The sequence below is a fragment of the Marmota monax genome, unplaced genomic scaffold (assembly GCF_021218885.2).
Source record: "Marmota monax isolate L192 unplaced genomic scaffold, Marmota_monax_Labrador192_F-V1.1 WCK01_AAM20220418_F8-fsc00108, whole genome shotgun sequence".
In the NCBI taxonomy this organism is placed as follows: Eukaryota; Metazoa; Chordata; class Mammalia; order Rodentia; family Sciuridae; genus Marmota; species Marmota monax.
In genome coordinates this window covers 1,985,188-2,007,525 of record NW_026694593.1, presented here as the reverse complement: position 1 = coordinate 2,007,525, position 22,338 = coordinate 1,985,188, and the positions used below count along the sequence as shown (strand labels likewise).

General features: G+C 51.3%; 1 protein-coding gene and 1 long non-coding RNA gene across 2 annotated transcripts; one reads left to right on the top strand and one right to left on the bottom strand.

Moving 5' to 3' along the window:
* Nucleotides 1-2,388: 2,388 nt before the first annotated feature.
* Pmvk (phosphomevalonate kinase) lies at nt 2,389-11,541 on the bottom strand. Its single transcript, XM_046421949.2, has 5 exons — nt 11,372-11,541; nt 8,733-8,796; nt 5,403-5,555; nt 4,323-4,452; nt 2,389-2,925 (listed from the first exon to the last, which is right to left on the bottom strand). The coding sequence occupies exons 1-5, from the start codon at nt 11,464-11,466 to the stop codon at nt 2,708-2,710; spliced, it is 660 nt and encodes a 219-aa protein (XP_046277905.1). The 5' UTR covers nt 11,467-11,541; the 3' UTR covers nt 2,389-2,707.
* LOC124077503 (uncharacterized) lies at nt 5,552-7,832 on the top strand. Its single transcript, XR_006846624.2, has 2 exons — nt 5,552-5,723; nt 7,681-7,832. It is a non-coding gene; the product is annotated as an uncharacterized LOC124077503 (long non-coding RNA).
* Nucleotides 11,542-22,338: the final 10,797 nt, after the last annotated feature.

Genomic DNA, 22,338 nt, shown 5'->3' with positions numbered 1-22,338 from the left:
TTCTGTTGGACCCACCTGTGTCTTCTTCCTGATCTTCTCACTGGAAGGCAAATTCCCCAGTGCCAGGGACCAAGTCTCTCTGGCAGCTGTGTCCCTCAGCTCCTAGGGCCACGGTGGCCCATGCCAGGAGCCCAGGAAATGGATGCAATGGCATGCATGGTGAGACAGCGCAGGGACCCAGGAGGTGATCACATCAGGCAGCACGTGGTTCCTCACCCACAACCAGGAGGTTCCAACTCTGCCCCTGGATGGGTACCTCTGCCCCCTTCTAGAGTGGAGCCAGTTTGACTGACGAGAACATGGTGGGCTGAGTCAGAACGAGGCTGGACACCGCCGCCAGTCTGTCTGCTTTCTGTGAACCCTGGCTCGCTCCCGGCCTGTCTCGTGCTGCTTGGAACCTTGTGGAATCTCTCCTTGATTGTTCTCCCTACCCCTCTTTTTTCTCCTTCTTTTTTAATCCTCTTTTGCAATGCTGGGGATTGAACCTAGGACCCCAGGCTGCTGGACTCTACCACTGAGCACATCACCGGCCCTCCTTCCCCTCTTCAAATTACCATCGGGCCAGGCATGGTGGTGCACGCCTAAAATCCCAGCAGCTCAGGAGGCTGAGCCAGGAGGATCATGAGTTCAAAGCCAGCCTCTGCAACTTAGCAAGGCCCTAAGCAACTCAGTGAGACCCTGTCTCTAAATAAAATATAAACATGGGCTGGGGTGTGGCTCAGTGGTTGAGCACCCCTGGGTTCAATCCCCCGTACATAAAAAGAAACCTATCCTAGCTCCCCCTTCCTCTCCCTGGCCACTCATGTCCTTCCCTGCTGGGTCGACTCTGCCTCCTGTCCTTGTCAGGCTCCTCTCTCCCAACTGTGTCAACTCCTCTAGGCCCCCAACACCATCTAAGATGACACCTTGACTGCAGAGGAGGCCAACCCTGTACCCACTGTCCTTCCCTCCCACAAGCACCTCCCTCTTTCTAAACCCCAAAGCCTTTTCTGCCTTCCTTATGCCCTGCACAACCTTCTGCCAAGCCCGAGAGTGACACAGGACACCTTTCTGCCCAACCTCCAGGGCAGTCGAGGGCAAAGCCACAATTCCTCATCTGACTGCAGCCCCGCCATAGCTCGCCCGCACCTCGCCCATATACCCTTGTTAAGGGAATGGTTCTTCAATCAATCAACAATAAATAAAAACAACCTACAGGAGGAAGTAGGAGCTTTGACGATCACCTCAGGTTCTGTGTTGCTCTATGCTGAGATTTACTCAGTGTCTTTTTGCGGAGACCCAAGGGGGTCTCACTTCAGGTCACTGTTGGACTAGTTGCCCTGGGGCCCCTGGTAACCCTGAGTCTCCAGCTCAGGGCTCTTCTCAGAGTTGCAAGCAGACCCCTGCCCCACCTTTCCTCTGGGACACTTGTTCCGGGTGTGTGATCCAAAGACCTAACCTCCATTTTTGCAGGACTTGGACCCGGTGACTTTGGGTCACTTCCATGACTGGGATCGTTCACCAGCATCTGCTCTGGCTCAGAGGAAGATTCCCTAGCAGCAGGGACAGTGCACCCAGCACAGAGGGCCAGCGCTCACCTGGGCGTGTCGGGCCTGGAGTGCCACTCGGTCCCAGCCACCTTCCCTCAGATTCTCTCTGGCATGGAGTTCAGCATTCTGGCACCTTGAGGTACACGTCTGTCCCTCCCCTAGCTGAAAGTGCTTTGAGGAACAGCCCAGGTCCTGCCCCTCGTAGTGTGCTCAGTGTCTGGGGCCCAGCAACATGGTGGTGATGGGGGATGAAGACACTTGGGGAAGAGTGTGCCAGGTTTTGTTGGGTCACACTGAGCATCGAGCGCTTCTGTGGTCCCCTTTCTATGAGCACTGGCAGAATCTGAGGGAGGAGAACAAGCCAGGGCTAGAGAGCTGGGGCACTTCAACTTGGCCAGGGGAGGGCAAGTGGCTGAGGGGCTTCGTGCTATGTTCACAACAACATAGCGGATGGGGCTGGGCCAGACATCGGGGCTGCATCTCACTCTGAGCCCTGACACCTGACCCTCTGACCCTGGCCAACTGTTTGAGCGCTCTGAGTTCTGGGCATATGCTAAATGCACATGAAAATACTGTCCCTGCCCATTCCACAGGGTAAAGCCATATAAACAGGAGGACACTCTCTGGAGACACTCTGTATGGGACACCAAGTCCTTCTTGGAACTCTCCCCGAGCATAAGTCCTTCAGATCCCAATCCCACCTGCAACACAACAGGCCTCTCACCTGCGGGGTGCAGATGCCAACCAGCAGGTGCAAGGTGATGCAGGGACCCACATCCACCATGACACCCAGGGCCCTTCCGAGCCCCACGCGGTCCAGGTTGGCACTGGGGAAAGGAGAGAAATCCAGCTCTGCGCGTGTGTTCCAAGGAGGTTTATTAGTAAGCACACTAGGGAGCTCTGGGTCCTTGCCCAGAACAAGGGGCTGAGAACATCCAGACAGGGACGTGGGGCCACCAGAGCCAACAGGCCTGGCTCCCATGGAAATGGCCTTGTTCCTGCTTCAAGCACACAGAATTCTCCCTCCTGTGCCCTCTAAGTGTCCTCCTGAGGAGGCAGGGAAGTCGGGGGCCTTCTCCCCAGACAGCCAGCTCCCTCAAGGTTCCCTAACTTGCCTGACAACCACCCGCCCTCGCCCCAAGAAATCTGGACAGGCCCTGTCTGCTCCCCCACCTTGGTCAGGGTTGGGACCCCCACATCCTGCAGAGCCAACCCCATGCCCAGCCCAGCACGCCCAGCTCACTTCGAGAGCCTGACAAATAAAGTCTTGAGTGGACAAATTTCAGCAGGTTGGCCAACTGCTCCTCCAGGTGCTGCTCATCTCCGTGGTTCTCGATGACCCAGTCAAAGTCCCCAAAATCGTCCAGGTCGCATTCTGACTCAGCGTCATCCACCCCTGTGGAGAGGCATGGTGAAGTCAGACCCCAGCCCTGCAGACGTGGAGGCCAGCTGGCTCAGGCGGAGAGGGTCCTCCCCCTGCCTCTTCACTGCTGTCCCAAAGTCAAGCTCTGCCCACCTGGAGGGCATCCCCACCGGCTCCAACACTGTGGTGCAGACGCACCGCCCACGGCCAGCTGACTGAACTCTTCACTTGCCACTTCGCACAGAGGGTGAACCGCATCATGGAAAACCACAAACAAGCTGGGCATGGTGGCCCATGCCTGTGACCCCAGCCACTTGGGAGCTAAGGCAGGGGGACCTCAAGTTCAAAGCCAGCCCCAGCAACTTAGTGACACCCTGTCTCAAAATAAAACAATATGAAGGGCTGAGGATGTGGCTCAGTGGTAGAGCACTCCTGGATCCATCCCCAGTCCCAGAATGAAATAAAATAAAACCACACACAACCCAAAAGGCATGATGCTTTAGTGTGAATCACGGCTATGTTCATTTCCTTCTTTCTTTTTTAGTAGAATGGACACAATACTTTTATTTTATTTATTTTTATGTGGTGCTGAGGATCCATCCCAGTGCCTCACACGTGCCAGGCAAGTGCGCTACCACTGAGCCACAACCCCAGCCCCCGCTGTGTTCATTTCTACCCTCCATCTGTCTGATCCAGTCCTCCGAGGAGGCCACGTGTGCGGGGCTAGAAGCAGAGGCGTTCTCTGTGGCCCTTCCAGGCTGCTGCTCTTGTACGTCACAGGCCTGGGAACAGCAGCATCCACTTGGTGGGTTTGGGGCGCTGGTCAGTGAGCTGCTGCCTGCCAGGTGCTCAGCCCAGCCTGGCCGACAGCAGCGGCCAGGAGACCAGCAGGCAGCAGGGTGGTACCCTTGACCTGAGCTTCTGTGGCACAGTGACCAGAGGCAAGCAGGAGGCCTGAGCTGGTCTTCAGAACGGCCTGCAAAGCCAGTCCTGGGCCAGCGTCCCTGAGACTCCTGAGAGCTCCCGCCTCGGGACACCCCTCAGCAGGTGTGTGCATCAGGAGGAACTAGGCTGGTCCGGCTTTCTCCTCCCCGGCTGTCAGCCCCCACAGAGCTGCAAGGCAAAGGTGAGGGTCATGGGGTAGGTCTCAGCCAGACCCCCAGAGAAGCCCATCGGCCTTGAGAAGACAGCCTGGGTAAAGGGACCAAGTCAGAGTCACAGGGAGACCTTGACCCTCCAGAACACCCTCTGCCGTCCCACTGCTGAGCCCTAGGCCTCAGACCCCTCCTTAGAACCTCTCCCCCACTGTCCTCAGGCTTACCAAGGAGCCAGCAGGAGGCCCAGGACACTGGGGTCAGGGTCCGTGTCCTCCACGGGGTGTGTCTCATCTGTGAACCAAGCCCTGGGGACAGATGCTACAAGCAGCTTACCTGGCGTGAACACCCAGCCCCGCTGCTGCCGGCTCTGCTCCGAGGCGAACACGCGGACCGTCTGCATCGCAGCCCCATAGGCCTCCCGAAACCACTGGATGTCAGACACCCTCCGTGTGTCACTCACCAGCTGCAGGGCAGGGACACAGGCAGGTTGCTGCAGCTGGCGGGAAGGGGGATACCAGAGAAACCAAACCACTGCGCAGCTCCACCCCGGCATCGTGAGCACCGGAGCAGCTAGGACAGAGCAGCTGGCCTCAGTTCCTCATTCCATTCGGTCACACACTGAGAGAACACTGCTGAGTGCTGACCCCCTGCAGACTGCTTGTTCAGCCGACTAGAGCACCGCACAAGGGTTTCAGGAAGCACCTACGAGGTGCTGGCACTGTGCTGAGGCTAGAGTGGTAAAATGCACCTGTCTTCAGAGCCTATAATACAGCTGGGCACAGTGGCACATGCCTGTAACCCAGTGACGCAGGAGGATCGCAAGTTCAAGACCAGCCTCAGCAACTTAGTGAGGCTCTAAGCAACTTAGCTAAACCCTGTGTCAAAATAAAAAATAAACAAGGGTTAGGGATGTGACTCAGTGGTTGAGCACCCCTGGGTTATCCCCAGTACCAAAAAAAGAAAGAAAAACAAAAGAGATTGATTTATTTAAGGAACAGAGAAGGAAGGGGCAGCTGCAGCTCAGAGAGTAAAGAGGCTAAAAGGAGCAGGAGCAATGTCCAAAAGTTCACGTTAAGGACTGATTTTGTTCACAAGAATGACGGGTAACCACCAAAGGGTCTTGTTTTGGGTCCCCCCACCCCAGTATTCCCAAGTAGCTGAAATGACAGGCGTGCGCATCCAGCACTAAAGTGTTGCAGACTAACGGTGCCGTGAGTAGTGTTCTTTGTAAAAGGATCACAGGACGAGAGCCAGAGCCAGAGCCAGAGCCAGAGACCGAGAGGAGTGGAGGCTGCTGTGACGCCTGGGGAAAGACGGGGGACTTGCACAGGACCAGGGCAGGGCAGACAGGGGCTGGGAACCGTGAGGGCTGTGGAGAGAAGTTGTCCTCAGGCTGCCAAGGTGACCTCTTACCCAGATGGGCTGGGAGACGCCTTCTACGATCTTCCTGCAGAAAAAGCCCGGGTCGGCCCGGCGCTTCTCCTCCCCCCAGCGGATCATGTCCCTCCGATAGGCCTCCTTGTAGGTGCTGGCGTCCAGAAGTCTCTGGAAGTCCAGGCCGTGCTCCTGTCCAAAGCATAATGCGCCTCAGGCACTGCCCTCTCAGCCTCCAAGGCCCTCCGAGAGCCCCGCCGCACCACCTCCCCAGCACCTCCCCAGCCGTAGAGCAAGAATGACTCCAGCCATGAGGCCAAAGGTCTGCAAAGGAGAGAGTTCTGGAGCAGGCACTCAGAGGTGAGAGAAAGGTCTGGGGCCATCCAGAAACTGTTTCCATCTGTCTTTGAATGTTTGATGTGGTTTTCTCTTTGCAGATTTTACCTTCCCAATTATTTCTGGCTTAAACTAATCCTGAAATTCGTTGGCAACCCCTGGGCATAGGCTTAGCCTTCAACTCAAGTGGGAAATCTGACAAAAACCAACAAACTTCACAGCACGTGCCCCACCCCAGCTCCTGGGGAAGCCCTGCCTCCGCCCCCGTCCCTTCCCCTTCCCCACATCCTGGCACTCTGCTGAAAACCCTGGTCCGAGGGGGAGCTGCCTCCAGACCTGGCCTCCCCATCTCCAAGATCCTGACAGCCAGAGGGGCACATCCAAGGGGTCCAGGCCAGGAAGGGGAGTGAAGAGCGTCACCCCGCTCAGGTCTGGTTCCCCTTCAGCAAGGCCTTCCCCCCCAGGCTCCCTCTCTCCTCCTGCTTTTCTGGGATGAGGGTAGGGGATGGAGACTGAGCCCAGAGGCACTTACCACCGAGCCACATTCCCCGCCTTTTTCACTTTTTGGAGACAAGTTCTTGCTGAGGGGCCCAGGCTGACCTCAAACTTGTGATCCTCCTGCCTCAGGAGCCAGTGGGACTTGTGCCACTGCATCTGCAGCAGCTCTCAGCTCCTTGGTCCCCACCTGATGCCCTGTTCCAAGGAGAGGGCAGCAGCTACCTCCTGCTTCTCAGCTATCCCCTCCCCTCCACTGGGAGCATGTGGCCTGCTTGTTGGTTATGTTTCCACCTGTGACCTGGGTCATCAATTCAGCAACCTTTTTTTCTTTCTTTTTTTTCTTTTTTTGGGGGGTGGGGTAGAGGATTGAACTCAGAGGCACCTAACCACCGAGCCTCATCTCCAGCCCTTTTTTGTATTTTATTTTGAGACAGGGTCTCACTGAGTCGCCTAGGGCCTCACTAAGTCACTGAGGCTGGCTCTGAACACACGATTTTCCTGCCTCAGCCTCCTGAGCCCCCTGGATTACAAGCGTGAGCCACCGCACCCAACTCAATTCAGTAACAGGGCAGGAGGGTCTGTCAGGGCCTCCTCTGGAAGTCTTAAAAATGCAAACTCAAACTCCTGCCCTTTCCTCCCTGATCCATCTGGGCTCTGGCTCGGCAGATCTGGAGTAGGCCCTGATCTGGGATTTTTCAAGTAGATTAGTGGTTTTGAAACTGTTCCTCAGGTCCCATTGGAGAAAGCTGAGTAGTACCTCCCCTTGGCCCTCCTCCCTCCTTCTCCCACTACCTGTTAACCCCACCCCACTAGGGGGCTCTTCTCTGTGAAAACCTGATCTCACCCTCTGGGTTCACTTCCTGAAGTCAAAATTCTGGGAGATTCTATTTATTTTCTAAATTCCATTTTAACAACAACAAAAAAAAATTTTTTTTAAACCTATATGATTCAAAATTCAAAAGATACAAATTCATTTGCAATGAAAAAATGTCTCCCAGGAACAAGGAACTTCTGCATCCAACTTCATCGGGAAAGATTCTCCATAGAAAAAAAATGCAATCCCACAGTCCCTCAGACTGCCCGGCTATGGATGGGCCCGCACAGGAGGCGAGAGAAGACCCGCTGGGACAGAAGGCTGCTCCCAAGGAGGCAGGGTTACTGCACAGAAGCTGGGATTAGTTCCTTTTGTGTGGCCCCAGAGGCCACACTGGGCAACTGCCCTGAGCCCAAGTCCCTGGGAGTGTACACCTGGATGCAACAGAATGTGGGTCACTAGGGGGCTCTTCTCTGTGAAAAGCTGATCTCACCCTCTGGGTTCCCTTCCTGAAGTCAAGATTCTGGGAGTTCCTGTTTATTTTCTAAATTCCATTTTAACAACAACAACGACCAATTTTTTTTTAAACCTATATGGTTCAAAATTCAAAAGACGCAAATTCATTTGCAATGAAAAAATCTCTGTCCCACCTCTGTCTTCCCCCTGCAGGGCCACGGGACAGTCTCCCATGTGTCTTTCCCAGGAAGTGCACAGACATCCCAGCACCTGAACAGTGCTTAACAAAATGCAAGGCACCTCCCATGTATGTACTTGTTGAAGAACTGGATATATAAGCAAATATATTTTTAATTCTTCTGTAATTCTCGGTCACAAAGTCCTTTCCAAATGTTGCATTCTCTACTGTTACGGTATGTCTCCACCAAAAATCATGATCCCAACGTGGTGATGCTGGAACCTCTAAGAGGAATTAAAGCTTCTCTCTTGGGACTGGATTGGTTACGGTGAGAATGGGTTGTTATAAAGTAATCGTGGTACCTTCCCTCAATCTCTCTTGCCATATGACCTCTCTTTTGCTCACTGTTCTTCCACCATGAGGTTCTTACCAGCAGCCAGGTGAATGTTGGCACCATGTTCTTGTACCTCCATAACTCTTTTCTGCACAAACTACCCAACCCCAGGTATTTTGTTATAGCAACACAAAACAGATTTAGATGTACCACATTATTCTACAACTTGTGCTCTTCATTTAACAATCATTTTGACAACTCACGTCACTAAATATCTAAGGAGAAAATTCTAGGGCATTCCATCAGGCCAGCAGGGAAGAGGGGAGATGTAAGCTGTCATTTTTTTTTGTGCAGACATATGCATATCAAATGGCATCAGAGCTGTCAACTCGAATATCTATAGCCTTCCCTGGACACCCTTTTGAGCGTGCTCTGCAGAGGTGATCTGGAGTAAGCGAGGCTACTAAGAAAGTCGCTTAAGGGACGGGGGCTGTGGCTCAGCAGTAGAGTGCTCGCCTTGCACGTGCCAGACCCTGGGTTCGATCCTCAGCACCACATAAAAATAAATAAATAAAGATATTGTGTCTTACTGAAAAAAAAATATTTAAAAAAAAAAGAAAGAAAGGCGCTTAAGCTGAAAATGCCCCGAAATACCCCTCACAGAAAACCAAGAGATGGTACCATTCTGCCAGCAGCAGTCACATCTCCAAAGCCTGGGAGATGGTTCCCAGATGCCACACAGCCACCACCTACCTGAGCATACTGCTCCTTGAGTGGGCCAGAAAGCCGGAGAATAGCACAGATGTCAGCTCCAAGTCTGTGGGACAGGGAGATACAGGACCCAGTCAACCTAGGGCTTCCTGGAGCCTCCAGGCTCCAGAAGAGAAGTCCAGAGGCCTAAGTCGAGCCCTCATTTCTCCCACTGCTATTTGTGTCACTGTGGCAGCTCTCAACGCCCCTGACCCCTTTTCCTTATCTATAAACAGGGATAAGAGTTTCTTTCTCCCAAACAGGATTATTATGAAATTCAAATGAATATAAAGGAGCCCTGACGCTAACGGATAAAACGTAGGATGATAAGTACACTGAGAACCTCCAAGCCAGGCACGGAGGCCCACACCTGTGATCCCAGGGGCTCAGGAGGCGGAGGCAGGAGGATCACAAGTTCAAAGCCAGACTCAGCAATTTAGTAAACGCTAAGCAATTCAGCGAGACCCTGTCTCTAAATAAAATATATAAAAGGGCTGGGGCTGTAGCTCAGTGGCAGAGCGCTTGCCTAGCATACACGAGGCACTGGGTTTGATCCTCAGCACCACATACAAATGACCAAATAAAATAAAGGCATTCTGGGGGACTGGGATTGTGGCTCAGCAGTAGAGTGCTCACCTAGTGTGTGCAGGGCAGGGCGCTGGGTTCGATCCTCGGCACCACATAAAATTAATAAATAAATAAAGGTATTGTGTCCAATAATTTAAAAAATATATTTAATAAACAAATAAATAAAATAAAGGTATTCTGTCCATCTACAAAAAAAATTTTTTTTAAGCAGGGGAGCGGGAAGGGCTGAGACTGGGACTTGGTGGTTAATTGCCCCTGGGTTCAAACCCTGGTGCAAAAAAAAGAAAGAAAGAAAACCCACCAGGCCTCCAGGCCTAATGATATTCTGCCTCAATTAAGTTACTGCTAGTACCCTAAACCCAGTCACCACCAGGGATATCTCAGCCTCAACTAACTTGGTCACCACAACATAAAAAACTCATCCCTTCAGTTGTTCCATGATCTTAGCCAGTCATTTATTGGGCACCATATTTGATTCCAGGTAACAGAAATATGAATGAGATACACAATTTCTGCCCTGGCCTTGAGGTGCTCACACCTACACTTAAACACCAACGTGGTGAGATGAGTGTTCTTATTTTCAGATGAGGACACTGAGGCTAAGTGAGGGGAACTGACTCACCTGAAGCAACCCTGTAACTAATGAAACCAGTATGAGTAAAATAAAAATAGCCAACATTTCATTCCTGAGCCTTCTCTAGATGCCAAGAATTATTCTCTAAGCCATTTACATGCATTACCTCATTTAATTCTTCCACCATCCTGTCTTTGTCTGCATTGAACAAATGTCAAAACTGAGGCAGAGTCAATATGAAATGTGTACCAGATGGGCCACTAAGGCTGAGCTACGATGTGAATCCCAGAAGTCTAATCTCAGAACCTCTGTTTCTTAATGCTATTTAACTTCCAGAGCTGAGATGCAATTTAGGAAATGATGGTAGATACTTGGTGGTGAATTTGTGTATAGATCTCTGCCCTGGAATCCCCCACAACCTCTCAGAACCCCCAGGATACCCAAAACAGTTTCCTGACACCACACCCTACTAGCCCTCAAGGGGAGAGGAGCACCTGGCGTGTGGTGCACCTATAATCTCAGCAACTTGGGAGGCTGAGGCAGAAGGATTACAAAGTCAAGACCAGCCTGGACAACTCAGTGAGAATCTGTCTCAAAATAAAAAACAAAAAGGACTGGGGGTGTAGCTCAGCGGTAGAGCACCCCTGAGTTCAATCCCCAGTATGGGGAAAAAAAGCGGAGAGGAGCCTCACTCCACTTTCTCCCCTTCTTTGCTCTCCTAGCCCAGTCCCCAGCAAAAATGCCAGACAGAATACCTTGCTCCAAGAAAAAACAATGAGCGAAGGCTAAAGGCATTATTATTATTTGGGGGAAGTGGTGAGCTAAAACTGAAATAACCCAGTCCCTGGAGTCAATAAAACTGAATTTGAATCCTGGATTCGCCACTTAACTTGCAACCCCAGCAAATTTTGTTTTTAACTTTTCAGAGCCTCCCTTGCTTCATCTGTCAAGTGGAGAGGCAAATAACACTACACGGTACCTACCAAAGGTTATGATGATTAAATAAATTAATACAGGTACAGTGCCTGGCATATAATAAAGACTTATTAAATCCCTACTATTAGGGGTCCTTGTCCTCAATGAACAAAGATTGCCTTTGGAACCAGACACATACGGGGTATGTTTTTAAAGAAATCCCTTATCTGTGCGTCAATTTCTTTGTTTGTAAATTACCTCACAGCACTGTCATGAGAATAGGAAAAGTATACAGAAAGTGCCTTGGTAGTCACTGTTTCATTGGTGACTCCTGGAGAGACAGACCTACAGCTAAGGGCTTTGCAGAAGTAGTCGCCTGTCTTTGGAGTGGGCGTGTGCAGACGGCTGTCTTAAGTGATGGTGGCAATCCTGCATCTTCTCCTGCTCCTCCTGCCCGGCCACCAGAGAAGCTGGGGTCCGAAGTCCACTCCAGCAGACCCACACGCTCCCCTGGGTCGCCTGACCAGTGAGCTCCCTGTCCTCCTCCTCCCCTCCCCACAGACACCTGCTCTGCAGCGCCTCGGTCACGAAGTCCTTCCCGGATTTTCTCTTCCCGCTAAACAGCAGCACCAGTCGGGGGGCGCCTCCCTGCGGGGCCATGAGGCCACTCGGCTTTCCTATCCCTAACGCGGACCCATCGTACCCCTGAAATCGGGCCACTCCGCGCGAAATGGACGTGGCCACTGGGAGAGGCAAGGAGGAGGGATCCTCTCCCTCTTCGTAGCTGTAAAGAGGACTGAGGTCCCTCCATCTTCCATATGTTTTAATTCATGACTAAACAAGTACGGAGAGAAGAAAAAAAAGGAGAAAATGTACATACACAAAAGAGGCTTATTTCCAGGGCAGCCTTCTCCCCTAAAGAAGCTCCCCCTCTGGAGCGCACTTGAGCCAGTCCAGCCCCGCCCAGAACCGCACGTCACGGCCGCGCCTCCGAACCCGACGGGCGGGGAGGAGTCGGACGCAACTACTTTTCTCAGAGGGGGATAACGTCTTAAAATTTCCAGAGGTGGACCTCATCTTCCCCCCAGATAGCCTAAAACATGATGAAAAAAATATTATACCTAATAATATGGGAGGATTTTTCTCGACTGCTTTTTTACTTGTGTTTTATGACCCATGTGATTAAACAAACTTGTATTTGCCCCACAGTGGAAATGGGTCTTTCTGGAGATGTAAAACACGGTAATGACCTGATGGGGCTGTGTCTCGTGACGTCATCCCGAGGGTGGCGCTTAGCCTCGCACACGCTCGCTTATTGTGAAACCGGTTTTGTAAGTGGGCAGGCCGATGGGATGTGACCCTTTTGACCCAACAAGAAATCTATCCCTTTTCTAGCCGCATCCTGCTCTCCAAAGGTTTGGGGAAGCTGGAAAGCTTGGAATGACGTGGCTTTGGATGAGATTAACCGGTTTTATCCGGAGACCAATTCCCGTCCAGGAGTTGAGAATTAGTTATCTGTCCCTTCCTCCAGTGTCCAGTTCTGCCTCAGCCCGCTCCACGACACCTACTCCCAGTTAAGTAGGCACAGTTGTCTTTAGTCCTGAGTCTCTGTCTTGCATTTTTCCGAGCTTGTCAAAACAGAGCCTGCAGTTACTGCCTCCATATGATGGGTTATCAAATCATGTGAGAAGAGACTAAGGGAAGTGAGGAGACGTCCTTGAGATAAACCCTGAATATTGAAAAAGAGGCACAAAAGAATGATAAGATACAAAGAGAATAGATTTCAGGAGGATTTTTTTAAAGCAACTCAAAATTTTAACTGTGCTCATCAAGGCACTTCAGACAGGGCAGAGTGGAAAGAGTTTTGATCCTAGTTTTGACACTTCATGGGAATGTGACCTTCAGCCAGTCAAAACCTTCGCCATCGACGATGCCCACCTCACAGGATTGCAATAAGAGGGAAATAAAGAAAATATATGCTAACATGCAATAAGGCACCTCATAAATTCTAAAGTATCATCCAGTTGTAAGGGATTGTTATTTGCTCTTAGCCCTCTCTGTTTTTATTATGGTTTATAATTCAACCCAGGATCGGATTTTCCAGTTCACCTTCTGTAAACATTTACGTGGGCCTCCACTGAAAGCCCAGATCTCAGCTAGACCAGCAGAAGCTACAAGGGATAGCTCCCTTCTCACTTTCCTGCTTTCTAATTACTAGAAAAGAGTCAGAACTTCCCCAAGTGTCTCTTCCCTCACCTGACCCAATCCGCCCCTACTTCCCTCGTCTGCTCTGAAATCAGACTCCCTGAAATTTCCAGTCCCTCATCAGAAAACCTCCCGCATCCTACCCTCTCCTCCAGCTTCTCTATCCCCTGCTGGCTGCCCTCTCCCGTGGAGCCTTCCTTCTCCCCCAGCCCTCAGTCTCAGCAAGGCCTCCCTCTCCCTCCGCTTCATGTTCCAGTCCTTCACCTGCCTCTGGGAAAACTCCAGCTCCTCTAAGTTTCTTGCCACCTGGCTGGGCTACCCTTACCCTCCTCAGGATTAACTGCCACACATCATGGTGGCTCCTTCTTGTTCCCTGAGACTTAATCAATGGCTTCTGTGTTTTGGTTTTTTTGTTTTTGTTTTTATTTGTACCAGGGTTTTGAACCCAACGGTGCTTAACCACTGAGCCACATCCCCGGCCCTTTTTTATATTTTATTTAGAGACAGGGTCTCACTGAGTTGCTTAGGACCTCGCTGAGTTGCTGAGGCTGGCTTTGAACTTGCAATCCTCCTGCCTTAGCCTCTTGAGCCACTGGGATCACACTCATGCCCCACCACACCCTGTGGCCTTGGTCTCCTTTTCCTCCTAGTTCTTGTCATCATTCTCAGGGACTTCAGTCTCACTGATTACCTCTTCTGGCCAGTTCATTCAACAATGATCTGCTGCTCAATTCCTTGGCCCCAGATGATCAAAGCTTTTTTCCATTTTTCCTCCAACACCAGCCCCTATGGACACACCCCCGGCCTTGTCACCACCAGAAAGCCTCAATCTGCCAGTGCTCACACTTATCCACCCAGCTCTTCAAGAATAGTCACTGTGGCACACGCTTATAATCCTAGGTACTTGGGAGTTTGAGGCAGAAGGATCACAACTTGGAGACCAGCCTGGGAAACTTAGCAAGACTTTATCTCAAAATAAAAAATACTAAGAGACCCAGAATAGCCAAAGCAAAAACCCTTAGCAAGAAGAGTGAAGCAGGAGGCATCACAATACCAGACCTTAAACTATATTACAGAGCAATAGTAACAAAACAGCATGGTATTGGCACCAAAATAGACTTGTAGCCCAATGGTACATAATAGAGGACACAGAGACCAACCCACATAAATACAGTTATCTCATACTAGACAAAGGCACCAAAAACATATATTGGAGAAAAGATAGCCTTTTCAACAAATGGTGCTGGGAAAACTGGAAATCCATATGCAACAAAATAAAATTAAACCCCTATCTCTCACGATGCACAAAACAACTCAAAGTGGATTAAGGACTGAGGATTAGACCAGAGACCCTGCACCTAATAGAAGAAAAAATAGGCCCAAATCTTCATCATGTGGGATTAGGCTACAACTTCCTTAACAAGATACCCATAGTGCAAGAAATAAAATCAAAAATCAATAAGTGGGATGGATCCAAACCGAAAAGCTTCTTCTCAGAAAAAAAAAATTAGTGAGGGGAATAGAGAGCCTACAGAATGGGAGCAAATTTTTCCACATGCATATCAGATAGAGCACTAATCTCTAGGATATACAAAGAACTCAAAAAACTTAACACACACACACACACACACACACACACAGATAACCCAATCAATAAATGGGCCAAGGAACTGAATAGACATTTCTCAGAAAATGATATACAATCAACCACCAAATATATGAAAAAATGTTCAACGTCTGTAGCAGAGAAATGCAAATCAAAACTCCTCTAAGATTTCATCTCACTCCAGTCAGAATGGCAGCTATTAAGAATAAAAACAATAAGCATTGGCAAGGATGTGGGGAAAAGATACACTCATACACTGCTGGTGGGACTGCAAATTGATGCAACCAATATGGAAAGCAGTATGGAGATTCCCTGGAAAACTGGGAATGGGGCTGGGCATGTGGCTCAAGCGGTAATGCGCTCGTCTGACATGCGCGGGGCGCTGGGTTCGATCCTCAGCACCACATAAAAATAAATAAAGATGTTGTGTCCACCAAAAACAGAAAAATAAATATTAAAAAATTCTCTTTCTCTCTCTCTTTAAAAAAAAAAACTGGGAATGGAACCACCATTTGACCCAGCTTTCCCACTTCTTGGTTTATACCCAAAAGACTTAAAAAACAGCATACTACAGGGACACAGCCACATCAATGTTCATAGCAGCACAATTCACAATAGCTAAACTGTGGAAGCAAGCTAGATGCCCTTCAGTAGATGAATGGATAAAGAAACTGTGGTGTATATACACAATGGAACATTACTCAGCATTAAAAGAGAATAAATCATGGCATTTTGCAGGTAAATGGATGGAGTTGGAGAAGATATTGCTAAGTGAAGTTAGCCAATCCCAAAAAGCCAAAGGCCCAATGTTTTCTCTGATGTGTGAACGCTGATCCATTATGGGTGTGAGGGGGAGCATGGGAGGAATGGAGTGCCCCCACTGGCTCAAATACTCCCCAGCCAGAACTTGCCTCCCAAGCTCCCCACTAGCCCATGAAATTCTCTGCTATATAACAGCTGCCTTTCCTTCCTTCCACAACCCAGGGGAATGTCAAGGAGGTACCCTGTGCAAAGCCTTGGCCAGCTCAAGGGCTGCCCCTAGGGGCACTATTCAGAGGCAGGTGCTGGTGAGTGGGGGCAGGAAAGGGAAAGTGCAGCCCCTGGGTAGAGCCCGCTGGGGAAGGGGGCAGCCAGAGTCCTTGACCACTCAGACGGAAAGCCAGATATGTCTGCCACCACTGCCACATGGAGGCACAGGAGGAGGAGGCCTAAAGAGCAACAGAGAGATGTCTCCCCAGCTCAGGAACCTCTTCCCCAGAACGCCGACCAATTAAGGAGAGGTTTGAAACCAGGGGGGTGAGGTGGTGCGAGTCTGGAATCCCAGTCACTCAAGAGTCTGGGGCAAGAGGACCCAGTTCCAGGTCAGCCTGGGAAACTCAGTGAGACCCTATCTCAAGATAAAAAAATAAATAAAAAGGGATGGGATGTGGCTCAGTGGTAGACCAGCCCTGGGGTCAATTCCCAGTGCCAAAGAAAAGAGAGAGATTTGCTTCACAGGCCAAGAGGACAGCCTGGACATCAACCGCAGGCCTGCCTTCTGTAGTCACCCACCTGAAAACAGTGTGAGCCTGGGGGACCCGCCCACCCAGCGCTGCAGAAGGAGGAAGAGGGTCGGCGCCACACAGGCAAGACTGTCCATCGTAGGACGAGATGCCGTCCATCTCTGGCTCAGGGACATCCACTGTCCCTGCTTAACGTCATGCTTCTGACTCTAGTTTCTCCTCCCACGGCTGTTCCCAACCGACCCAGCCAATCCTCCACCCTGGCCAGTTCTTTTTTTTTTTTTTCTTTCTTTCTTTTTTAGTTGTAGGTGGACACAATACCTTTATTTTATTTATTTATTTATTTTATGTGATGCTGAGGATCAAACCCAGGGCCTTGCACTTGCTAGGTGAGTGCTTTATCACTGAGCCACAACCCCAGCCACCCCTCACCCCACCCCGGGGCCAGTTCTTGTACCTGTAGATGTGGGCTGTGGACCAGCCCTTAGGTGTGACATGACCGTCCTTCCAGGGGAAATGAGGGAGGTGAGGGATGGAACGGGGCAAAGTTGTAAGGCAGCGGTATGAGAGGATGACAGGAAAAAGGAGGGGCTGTCTTTGGGCCCTGACGGAGGGAAGCCCACTCTTTTATAGACTAGAATACACTCTTACTACCCGACCTGCAACAGTGAACAAACAGAACCCGCCTCCAGGAGCGCTGGTCTTTACAGGACAGACTAGCACAAGGTGGCTTCCAACCAGCATGATGGCCTGGGGCTGGGCTCAGTGGCAGAGCACCTGCCTGGCATGTGTGAGGCCCTGGGTTCAATCCTCAGCACCACGTATAAATAAATGAATAAAAATAAAGGCCCACCACCAACTGAATATAAATATATAGAGAGAGAGTATGAGCCGGACTCTTGGCACTCACCTGTAGCCCCAACAATCAGGGCGGCTGAAGTAGGATGTGGCTCCGTGGGACAGTGCCCCTGAGTTCCATCCCCAGTATAAAATAAAAAACCAATACTATCAGGATGTTCTGCTGCGATCTCTAAGTGGTTCCATAGTACCCTCATGCTGTTCCCTTTGCCCAAACTGCTCTTCACCCTCTCTTTTGTGTGTAACAAACTCAAAATTGTAATTTTTCTTTTTTTTTTTTTGTACTAGTAATTGGACCCAGGGTCACTTAACCCCTGAGTCACATCCTCAGCCCTCTTCATTTCTTTTTGAGACGGGGCCTCACTAAGTTGCTGAGGCTGGCTTTGAACTTTCCTTCGGCCTCAGATTCCCGAAATGCTGGGACTGCAGACATGCCCCACTGGGACCAGTTCCAATTGTATCTTAACATCCATCTACCTTGTCTTGCCTCCTCCACAGCCCTCCCTGAGTCCCCCAGCCCATCTATCCATCTGTGTGTGTGTGTGTGTGTGTGTGTGTTTCCAGGAATTGAGCTCAGGGGCACTTGTCAACCACTGAGCCACATCCTCAGCCCTATTTTGTATTCTATTTAGAAACAGGGTCTCATGATTGCTTAGTGCCTCACTTTTGCTGAGGCTGGCTTTGAACTGGCAATCCTCCTGCCTCAGCCTCCTGAGCTGCTGGGATTACGTGCGTGCACCACTGTGCCCGGCTTTATTTTTTGAGACAGGCAGGCTCTCTCTAACTTGCCTGGAACTTGAGATCTCCCTGCCTCAGCCTCCCAAGTTGCTGAGTTGCAGGCATGTGCCACCACACCCGCCTAGATACCCAGTTTCTGTTTCTGAGGCCCCCTGTATTTACCCACATACATGGTATTAATTTACTCATAGGTCTCTCCTCCAGAGTTGATACTTCACGTTTACTGAGCATTTACTATGAGTCAGACCTTTTCTAACTCAATCAAAAGAGAGATTAGGAGACTGGTTTCCCAATCGGGAGCTCTAAAGAAAGAAACCAGATCTGTCCAGCTCCAAAGCCAGATGTTTTCCGGGCCAGGCAGGGCATCCTCCTGGGCATGCAAGCCCAGCCGCTGCCGACAGTCTAGCTCCTTCCCTATTTTCCTCCAACACAGCTTCTGGAAAATGTATCAAACAAAACCAGCCCAGGGCCAGGCACAGGGTAAGAGCCCACAGGTGACTAATGAACAAACGAACAAGTGAAACAAGTGAATGAGTGGGGGTGGTCTTTGAAGGGGTAATTGGGAACCAGACTCCCCGCTCCATGAGCCTATAGGAGCCCTCTGTGGGTGTCCCCAAGGCTAAGACCTCACAACCCCATACCCAGTTGCTCAGGTTTCCAGGCAATTCTTGGAAGTCTCCCTCCCTCCCTCCCAGTCCTCTGCAGGCCCAACCTCCTGTCCCTCCTCCTGCTGCCCCCTTGTGGCAACGACCAGACATCTCTGCAGAGAAACCCTTGCGGGAGGTGGCTGCTCGGGGACAAGATCAGGGAAACCCCACTTGTGGCAAGCAGCTCTTCCAGACCTCACCTCAGAGCCTAAATTCCATGCTCAAGAGGAAGGGAGGAGACCAGGAGAAGGGACAGAGGGACCGTCAGTTAGAGATCAGCAGCCCTGGGCTCCAGCCTCGCTCCGTCCCTAGCAAGCTTTGTGAGCCTGGAGAAGTGGCTTCCCTCTTCGGTCCTCATTTCCCACCTCTGAACAAGGCTCCTCCAGGGCTAGTCTTCTGCCCAAAAGCCGGGGCCACCAAGGTGGCAGTTGGTGGCCAGAAAGGAAATGTCACAGGGGCCTTGGGCCCAGGTAGCTGAAGCAGGTGGCAGGTGGAACACACAGGCTGGGGAGAGGAACCAGCCAGAGAAACGGACATATTTCAAATGCCGCCTAGGGCCGCTCTCTTCCCACTGTCTAGTGACGATGGGACCTTAGGTAAGTCACCTAATCTCTCCCTCTCAGTAGCTTCCTCCTTCAAAGTCTGCGTTTCAGGGAGATAAAGGCATCCAAGCACATTGGACAGTCGGTGGTCCTATGGAGATGACGGGTGGCCTGCTTCCTTTCAGGCCTCCTGTCACCTGTCAGCTCGGGGTTCTCCCTAGAAAGCCGCCTCCGGGAGGGCTGGACCGTGTTCCAGATGGACAGGTGTCCACGGCTGGCCTGTGAAGCCCAAAGGCAGCTGGACTTTCAGAGGGGTCCCTCTAGCGCTTTCTTCTCCGTAGCTCGGGGCGTCAGGTTTCTACCTGTCCTGGCCCAGCGCGCTGACCTGTCCCTTTGACTCTGAACAGGATCTCGATGATGGCCTCAATGAAGACTCCCTCCCCTCTGCTACGTGCCTCCCCTCAGGGTCAGTGAAGGTCAGTGTCCCATGCCGATAAGAACTCCTGCTAAGGGGTCCGGGTACCCAAGAGGCTCGAGGACAGAGGGGAACTGGCAAAGAGCCGGAGGCAGGGACGTTTGACTTGGAGCAGAAAGGTGTTCGGCTCCGTGGCGGACCTACCCTAGGCCCATATTCAGCAAAACCGAGCCAAGCACCTCCCCAAACCTGGCATCCCACAAAACCAGCTTTGGACTTTCCCAAACTTGGGTGAGGGTGGAGTCATCCAACCTGTCCCAGCTGGGAGGCAGGGTGTGTCCCTGTCCCCTGACTCCTTCCTCTCTCCACCCAAGGCAGCTCTTTTTTTTGAGCACTAGGGATTGAACCTGCGGTGCTTCAACACTGAGACACTGAGCCATCATGCCCTAGCCCTCCCCTGTTTTTTTTGGTTTTTTTTGAGTAGGTCTGATGCCCAGGCTGGCCTCAAACTTGCAACCCCCTTGCCTCAGCCTCCCAGGCAGCTGGGAGTACAGGTGTGTGCCACTGCACCCAGACAGGGCCTGTCCATTCTAATTCTCTGTCCCTATTTCCTATAGCAAAGATCCTCTTCACAGGCAGGACTGTGGGGGAATTCGTACCTCAGAACCATCTGATCCCTGGCCACCCACACTTCCTTCAGTCTCACCCTCCCCGCCTGAAAGCCCTTCTTCCCATCCCTGAACCCTCATTATCCTCCAAGATCCAGCTCAAAGGCCACCCCGCCTTCCTCTACCTCCACTCTGCAGACTCCCGGCAGCACTAAGAGAGTGCTGTTAGCCCAGGATATGGGTGCACGTCTGCGATCCCAGCACCTCAGGAGGCTGAGGCAGGAGGGTTGCAAGTTCAAGTCTAGCCTAGGCAACTCAGTGAGACTCTGTCTCAAAAAATAAAACAACTGGGGATGTACCACAGTGGTACAGCACCCCTGGTACTGGAAAAAAAGAAAAATCTGCTTTGTGTTACACTGATCCTGTTAACCTCACGGACAAGGAATGGGGGCCCCACATCTAGCACCGGTTGGAACTTGAATGTTAGTTAGCCTCTTTCCCCTGCCAGCTCCTGTAACCTGATTTCAGAACAAGCATCCTCTTGTCCCACCAGTAATAACCCTCAGTTTCCTCCTTAGACATGAAGTAAAATTAAAATATACCTCTACCGTACAGTTGGCCCTCTGTATCTGTGGATCCCACCTCCCTGGATTCCATCAGCTGCAGATTGGAAATATTTTGGGGAAAGAATACATCCATTCTGAACATGTACAGGCTTTTTTCTTAACATTAGTCCCTAAACAATGCAGTACAACACCTATTTACATAGCATTTACGTTTTTTTAGGTACTATAAGTTCGCTAGAGATTACTTAAATAAAGTACACGGGAAGCCAGGCAACGTGGAGCATGTTATAGTGACAGCTGAGGCAGGAGGATCACAAGTTGGAGGCCGGCCTTGGCAACTTCGCAAGACTCTGTCTAAAAATAAAAAAATAAAAAGGCTGAAGATGTAGCTCAGAGGTAGAACGCTCCTGGGCTCAATCACCATGACCAGAAAAATAAATCAATAAGTAATAAAGTACAGGGGATCTGTGCTGTGCACAGGTAATACGCAAATTGAACTGGGAGACGGGCCAGCGAGAAATGAGAGACGGAGACCAGGCAGAGATTCACAGGAGAGTTTATTTGTCAGAGGGGACAAAGGCCCTCTCTCCATAGACAGAGAGAGGCAGAACAGGCTTGGGGTTCAAGGCTTATGGGGGATGCTCAGGGTTAAACTGGGTAGGGCATGGGCAGTGAAGGGTGGGTTGAAACCACCCAGGAGCTGAGGGCTGGGGCTGGTATGAGGGGGGCTGAGCCTTTCCTAGAAAGCCCTTGGGCAGGAAAGCAAAATCTTTCTTAAAATTGCATCTGTCACTTAAGATGGCCGTCCAGATGCTAAGCAAGGACCTTACACAATACGATGTCATTTTATATAAGGGTCCAGAGCAGCCATGGGTTTTGGTAGCCATAGGAGGTCCTGGAAGCAATGTCCCATGGAAACCAAAGGACAGCGGGACTCTGCAGCTTGCAGATGCCTTTTCATGATCTTAAGGGGAATGTTTAACCCTCAACGCCGCCTGCGAGAGGGCCACTGCGGAGTCTGCTGCAAATGAAGAGGGCTGAGCCCTAAGCCACGGGGGCATCTGGCCAGGCCCCTGGGTGGGCACAGTGGGGACCTAACTCTGGCTTTTCTGACCCCAATCTTGCTCAGGCCAATCTCTAACGAGAAGAGGCCCAGCTGGGCCGCAGCTGGCCTGGGATACAGCAGAACGGTGAGTGGGAAGGGTCACTCCATGGGGGAGCGGGCAGGCAGCTAATCTGCAAGCCAAAGGCCTCCAAAGAGATAGGCAGTGACCTTGAGAAAGGCCTGTGAGAAAAGGGACAGGAAACTCAGATAAGAGCCTGAGTGGGTGACAAGAGGCAGTTTGGGGGGGAAGGAACCAGAGGAGAGATCCATGGCCCCCACCCCACCCCACACTGTCCCTCCCAGACCCCTGCTGGGAACATGGGAAGGGCCTTTGCTCATCTGTGGACCAGAACAAGGCCAGATGAGGAGCTGTCCCTGGATCTGGGTGGCCCTGGGAGGTTCCCATGGCAACCGCCAGCCAGTCCCGAGTCTGTCCCGGGGTCCAGCGGAGAAGTCTGGAAGCGGCTCTTGAAGAGAGTGTACACGCCCTGGTCCTCAAGGAGATTCGGGGTGGTCAGGCATGGAGGGGAACCACCGCCCCCAGGACAGGCTGGAGGCTAAGGCCCTGGGGGCAGGGACGGGGGATCCCCAGAGGAGGGGACAGGAGGGGACAGACCCGAAGGGGCCTGGGTGAGAGGAGGGGAGCTGAGAGCATGAGGGCAAAGGACAGGTGGAGCCTGGGAAAGAAGTGGGCCCCAGGGGAAAGAGGTGAGGGCTGAGAAGGACGGCGGGGTGGGGGG

What these genes read in the sequence shown, in the direction of transcription:
- Pmvk (XM_046421949.2), bottom strand. Translation starts at nt 11,466, where the DNA reads ATGGCCCCGCAGGGAGGCGCCCCCCGACTGGTGCTGCTGTTTAGCGGG. An exon ending in ACCGAGGCGCTGCAGAGCAG is followed by an intron (nt 8,797 to 11,371) that starts GTGTCTGTGGGG and finishes CCTGTCCCACAG; the next exon opens with ACTTGGAGCTGACATCTGTG. An exon ending in GCGTCTCCCAGCCCATCTGG is followed by an intron (nt 4,453 to 5,402) that starts GTAAGAGGTCAC and finishes CCTGCCCTGCAG; the next exon opens with CTGGTGAGTGACACACGGAG.